The following is a 6805-nucleotide window of genomic DNA, read 5'->3' as shown; positions in this document are numbered from 1 at the left end:
TCTTAGAAACAATTAGGAATAATGATAAAAGTAAATGAAAAATAACAGAATCAGTTTTAGGGAAAAATACCATAGTATACACACCTCGAATCATACATGTAATTGTTGCTTGCGAAGCATGCAATGTATAGAAATTGGAAAAACTTGCACTTAGTTTGAAATGTAGGCGCTAGGATTAATGATCGAGACAAACTCTACATTATACTGTAAACCAACTTTTACCAGGTATTAAATTGTTAAAATCATATTTGAGAAATATATAGAACAAATCTTTAAAAATCTTCTGGGCCAGGAAAGCTGAAACTTATGTGGAAGCATCCTTGGGTAGTGTAAATATTAAATTGTTAAAATCATGACCCCGGGGGGTAGGGCGGGGCCACAATAGTTTCATTATATAGCAAATATTTAAAAATTTCAGCAAACTGGGCCAGGCTAAACTTATGTAAGCCAGGTGTGTATATTAAATTGTACACACTAAAGTTCCACATAGAAATATATATAGAACAAAAAAAATCTTCTTCTCAAGAACCACTGGGCCAGGAAAACTGAAACTAAAAGTAGTGTAATATTAAAAATAACAGAATCAGTCTTTAAAAATCTTCTTCTCAAGAACCACTGGGCCAGGAAAGCTGAAACTTATGTGGAAGCATCCTTGGGTATGTAAATATTAAATTGTATACCATACAATATACACATGCACCTTATGTGGAATCATAGTGTAGATATTAAATTCTTAAAATCATGACCTCCGGGGGTAGGGCGGGGCCACAATAGGAAATTTTTACATAGAAATATATAGAACAAATCTTTAAAAATCTTCTTCTCAAGAACCACTGGGCCAGGAATTTGGTTTACCATTGAATATTGTTGAGTTTTTCAAAGTGCTTTACATTCTACGAATCTAGTCAACTATTTTACCATATATATTTTGTTTAAAATTGTTTTTAGTGGGTATTGGACAAAGTTTTAAAATCATAAAAGGGAAGGGGGTAGTGGGGCATGATAGGTATAGCAAGAGGGGGAATCTGGTAAAGAACTGCATCTTACTCAGGTGACTGTTTTTTTCTAAGTGCTTTACATTCTACCACTCTAGTCAACTAGCTATTTTACCATACATATTTTGTTTAAAATTGTTTTTAGTGGGTATTGGACAGATCCTATCTTACTTTTGATTCTTAATTTGTCTGCATTTTCTACAAAAACATAACAAACTACAAAAATGGCTGTGTAACACACTCATTTGTGTTAGGAAATGCTATGGGGAGGGTTGAATATTCACATCTAAATCGTCAACAATTCATTAGCTTCGCAGGGGTTTTGCCCCCTGAGCTCCCACCAGGGTTTTGACCTGGACCCATTCCAAATCCCCTGCCTACTCTGTCAATCACATCAAGAATACCCTGGCTATGCCCATGCTTTTTGCCTTGTATTAGTAGAGATTGTTTCATAGTCGTGAAAATTAATTCTTGCAGATTGATTTAAAACTGATCGTGAATACGGTAAATGATGTTGAGAAGAAAAGTTACTTTAAAGTAACATGATTGTAGCATAACTTTGATTTTTGCATCAACTTAACTACTCAACAGTAATCCAATTGTACAAATTTTATGATGACCTTGATTGATACTGGAAATGAAGTCTTTTATGTTCAACTGCTTTAACATACTGCTCTCTCTATTTAAACCACAGGCCTATAGATCGCTTATAAAAGTTGAGGTGTAAACAAATTTTTTCTCATACACCTCAATTTTTTTCTTTTTTTTTTAATCCAAAGGCCTTTGACTTGAAGTACAAAATTCATTCAAAAGACCCATTTGTTTCTTGATTGAAAGATTATTTTTTTCAGGTTCGGACAGCTAGGGACTATAACTAGGTGAAAAGTTATCCAATGTATTAAATTGATAGAATGGTAACCCTGTTCATCAAGATCCATGCAGGTATGATTTACAACAGGAATTAAGTGATCAGACAGGCCCATAGGAAGCAGATTGGGGGTGGCACAGCCATATATATTTCAGCTGGGAGCACTATACGCTACCAAAAATTCCTTCATGACAGAAAAAAAACATCATCAGACATTATGAAAGGGGCACAAGTGTCAGCTGGTAGGTATTTTCTATAGTGTTCAATATACTAGTATTAGCAAAATTATTGGAGGCACGACCCTCCCCCTCCTGCAGCCATGTACGAAGAGTAGAACCATGCAAATTTTTTTATCATAGAAAAACAATCATTTCAAATAACATTTTATTCAGAATTACACTGATAATGTACCATAATTGTTTTTTTCCCTACTTTTTTCACAACCAACTACAGTAGAACACACTCCACATAACAAAGTGCCAGAGACAACCAATATTAAATCAAAGTAATTATACATGTATGTATATCCATTACATTACAGTATACTTTAAACTCACAAGGAATGAAAATCATTTGAGGTAGGCATCACTTCACTATAAACGTTAGCTATAAGAGTGTTTCACTGTACAAATAAACAACTGCATTAAAAAAAAATCATACATTGGTAGAGGTAGATAGATGAAGTCTAATGATATCATTATAGTAAGATACTGGACAGAACATAACAGAAAATTGACATTGTTGACGTATATATTTACATCCACTGAATATTTTTTCCTTCATTTCTTATGAAGACCATTGTCATTAATCAGTGCATGAACAACACTGAGCAAGCCATGGGTGTAGTTTTCTTGAACAATTAATGGCTGTTCCATCAGTTCTACATACAATGACATATTCATCTTAAAAACAATAGTTAACAAATTTAAGTTTACTTTGAATGATTTTTAATACAGATGTAAAAATAAACAATAAAATGCTTTCTTTGTTTGTTAGTATGGGCATTAACGTTGCAGCAATTGCAGAGAAAAATTATTTGTTATGTATTTTTTCTGCAATAATTGCAACATTAATTCCCATACTAACAAACAAACAAAGCATTTTATTATGTAAATATAAAGTCACAGAAAAAGCAAGAAGTGATTAGAGTATGTCTCCACTAATATTGTCATTTCTTTTTCTAATGTAAAAATGTATAAATATTACAATTAATAACACATTTATTCATCTCTTTATAATTAGATAGGTCATTCTGAAATATTGAAAACTTGCATATAATAATAAATCTACATGTACTGCTTTCATGACCAATCAGATTTGAGTATTTCACATCAACATATATATGATAGCTAGGCTCTAGTGATTAATATGTAAAGTCAAGGTTTGAAACCCTACAGAAGCCCCAGGGTGCAGCTGACCCCCGGGGTCATACCAAACTTCAGATACCAAACCTTAAAAAATTCACCCATATATATTATATACATATATATTTATGAGTAAATGAATATAAAAATGTTACTTTATCAAAATATACCCAAAGACAGGCATCATAAATATACACATGCATGCATTAATTCAGTTTTAATACTTGCATCTAACATTGATAAGCTAAAAACAAAATACATATCACATAAAACATAACTCTAAAAACTGAAATGTATAGAAAGTAAATAAAATTCATCACAATATAACTTGATTGATATGTCTCAAACAATGGATTTGTCTCAAAACAATGGATTTGCAAGATGAAGAGGCAAGAATTTTTCTTGTAAAGAACAACTTATAAAATTTATGAAAAATAACTTTCCTACAAAGTAGTGAGAAGAATTCTCGATTAAATTCACACAACCCAAAAAAAGCACCATGAGGTAGCTAGTTCTTTCATCTCAGCCAGAGATGGGCCACAATGCTCACCCGAGTCACTTTAGGAATTTTGAACCCATATCATGATCCATCCCCCTCCCCAATTGGTCTAAAATTTGAATCCACACAACATTTGAATGCTTCAGTATTAATATGAGTAACATGACCCTGCTGTTCTGGAGATCTTTTTCCCTTTACAAACAGACTTTGTTATTAAATATTAGAGTTCATAGCTTGAATTAAAAACTTGGGTTTGCACTTCATGAAATAAGGATTGTTTTCCTAAAATTTCTTTACTGATGACAGAATGTACAAATAAATCCCCTATTGTGACCTCACCCCAACCCTGAGGGAAGTTTTTGACTTTTTTTTGTCCAGTGACAATTAAATCCCCAATTCTTACCCTCCCCAGCCCGAGGGAAGAATTTGACTTTTTTGCCCAGTGGTTATAGCAAATTTAATTTTTATACAAAGACACCAGATTTGTTACTACATGTATTTATGAGTTATCTAACCCTTTCCTCTTAATCTTTAAAACCATTTTACACAATAATGCTTTGTGGAAAGTAATTAAGTTGAACTGGGCTCAGTACCAAAGAAATGTTAACAGATGGTCAACACAAGACAACAGACAGACACATCTGGCAAGGTTCAATCAGAAAGCTCACTAAATGTAGCTTTGGTAAGCTTAAAATAAATGTAATTAATATCACAGGTAAAGATTGATGTAGGTATTTACAAATTATGAAAATAAAAAGTTAAACAATGGTCTATAGCCTTATGTAAGCACCAAAGGGAATGTTGCGTGTTTTCATTAAGTTGTGTCCTATTCCTTTCCTTCTCGTCAGTAATTCTGCGCATTCCGAAGGTCCAACTGTTCAAATTTTTGATTCCCTGGAATAAAATAATCAGTACTGATGAAGACATACAAATGTGAGGAGAAAAAAATTATATGTCATTACAAGAGCCTTAGAGGTAATCATATTATCATCAAGAGGCATCTATACTTGCAAACATGAAACAGCTTTTAAAGTAAAGGACATTTTATTCACGAGAACTTTATTTTTGCATAATACAGCAAGTCTTTCTACTCGTGAAAATTAAATCTCCAATACTCAGAAAGTGTCCACTGTCTGTTGATACATGTAGATGTAGGAACTGTGATTCACAAGTGATAAAACTCCTATGCAGATATTGGAAGTAGATGTGGTAGAAGTACTTTTGTATGTGTGGTATTAACTTACCCTTTGTATGCTGCCACAATCTTCCCACAGAAATATGTCCCATGGTACTTAATAAACATCTAAGGCATTTAATAAGAGTCCAGGAAATCAACATGATATCCTACAGCTAGACTTTCTTAATACTGACCTTTCCTTTTTCTGCGGTATCTGATGTATACTAGGGTCCCTATCACCACCAGAGCCACCAACAGGAGTGACCCCACTACAGCTCCTGCTATAGCCCCGCTATCCCCCGACTTCTGGGGGGAGGCCGTGTCCGTGATTTTTGAGTCGGTACTGGTTTTTGTTTCTGTGGTAATGGCTGCTTCTGTTGTTGTAATAGGTACACTTCCTAAAACCAACAATCATGAGCAACTTAATAATTTCCTATAGTCTATAAGTTCTGATAAATGTTTTCATGTAATGGACATTTCAGTAAACCATTTTTGCAGGCAATTTAGATAATTATACTTTTTTTGTGTTTCAATTGATAATAACCCACAAAATACCCCCCCCCCCTTTTATCAATAAAGAATCTTTTTTCTTTTTGTTAATGAATCTTTTTTTTTTAAATAAAAAATCAATTTGATAAGCATGGCTTTGCTGTTCTTGAGAGGATATTTGAGGATATTTTCTATACATCCCTATGGGTTACTATGATCCCCTGTTGGTGTCCTACCCTAACTCTAGATGTCATGATTTGAACAAACTTGGATCTACACTATGTAACGATATTATAAAGTCTCAATTTTTCTGAACCTGTGTTTTTTTTTATAATTTTTTTGAAAAATGTTAATTTTTCATTACTTCTTCATTATCTTTGTGTTTTGTGTTAAGTTGAAATTGGTCCAGTGGTTATAGACAAGAAGACGAAATTTTCAAAAGTTCATGACAATGACCATTGCAGAAAAAAGTAGGTCCGGGAACTCTTGGATATTATTCACACGTGAATAATGGATGGTTTACGGTATACCTGTCGAACAGTCTTCCAGGAGTTCAATGTAGGCCCTGACTCTTGTGCCTCTGTAATTATCTGCTTCCACAACGTAGCTGCCAAACATGTACTTATAGACCGCCTGTATACTGTAGGTAGTGGTGTAATACACGGGACTGAACCTATTGTAGCGGTCCATGTGTACGTATCTAGTGGTATCTGGCAGGTGGTACCACAATAACGTCGGTCCGGGGACTGATATAAACCTGGCAGACATGTTGATTGGCGATCCTTCACAGACTCTATAGGTCTGATTGGCTGTGTCACGGTCAGCAAGACGAGGAGAACCTATCAAAACCAAGGATATTATCACAATATGGATCTTATTATGTTCCCCAAACGAAGTTTGGGAACATATTGTTTTTACTCGGTTTCTTATTATGTTCCCCAAACGAAGTTGGGGAACATATTGTTTTTACTCTGTTTCTTATTATTATTATGTTCCCCAAACGTAGTTTGGGAACATATTGTTTTTACTCTGTTTCTTATTATTATTATTATGTTCCCCAAACGGAGTTTGGGAACATATTGTTTTTACTCTGTTTCTTATTATTATGTTCCCCAAACGAAGTTTGGGAACATATTGTTTTTACTCTGTTTCTTATTATGTTCCCCAAACGAAGTTGGGGAACATATTGTTTTTACTCTGTTTCTTATTATGTTCCCCAAACGAAGTTTGGGAACATATTGTTTTTACTCGGTTTCTTATTATTATTATTCTTTTTTCTTCTTATTTCTTCTCCGGTACTTTTTTGTCCGCGAGTGTTCTCAGAAACTGTTCACCCAACTGAGCTAAAACCTTTTTAGGGTTAATAGGTGTGTTGTGTAGGTGTGCGGAACGAAGGTCATTTTGCGCGCATAC

General features: G+C 34.0%; 1 protein-coding gene across 2 annotated transcripts in view; it reads right to left on the bottom strand.

The window, feature by feature from the left end:
* Window positions 1-2911: 2911 nt before the first annotated feature.
* Window positions 2912-6805, bottom strand: part of LOC134232252 (uncharacterized) — a 53664-nt gene continuing 49770 nt past the window's right edge. For both annotated transcript variants that reach the window (XM_062714210.1, XM_062714211.1), the window contains exons 16-18: window positions 5923-6231; window positions 5098-5301; window positions 2912-4620 (exon numbers count right to left, since the gene is read on the bottom strand). In XM_062714210.1, the coding sequence (XP_062570194.1) occupies window positions 4571-4620; window positions 5098-5301; window positions 5923-6231 (563 nt within the window). In that variant the 3' untranslated portion in view covers window positions 2912-4570. The remainder of the gene's footprint in view (window positions 4621-5097; window positions 5302-5922; window positions 6232-6805) is intronic.

This window comes from Saccostrea cucullata, unplaced genomic scaffold, assembly GCF_032062105.1.
Source record: "Saccostrea cucullata isolate Sc308-1 unplaced genomic scaffold, CSIRO_AGI_Scuc_v1 ctg1143, whole genome shotgun sequence".
NCBI classification, from domain to species: Eukaryota; Metazoa; Mollusca; class Bivalvia; order Ostreida; family Ostreidae; genus Saccostrea; species Saccostrea cuccullata.
The sequence above is the reverse complement of the archived record's forward strand: the minus strand, read 5'-3'. Positions and strand labels throughout refer to the sequence as shown.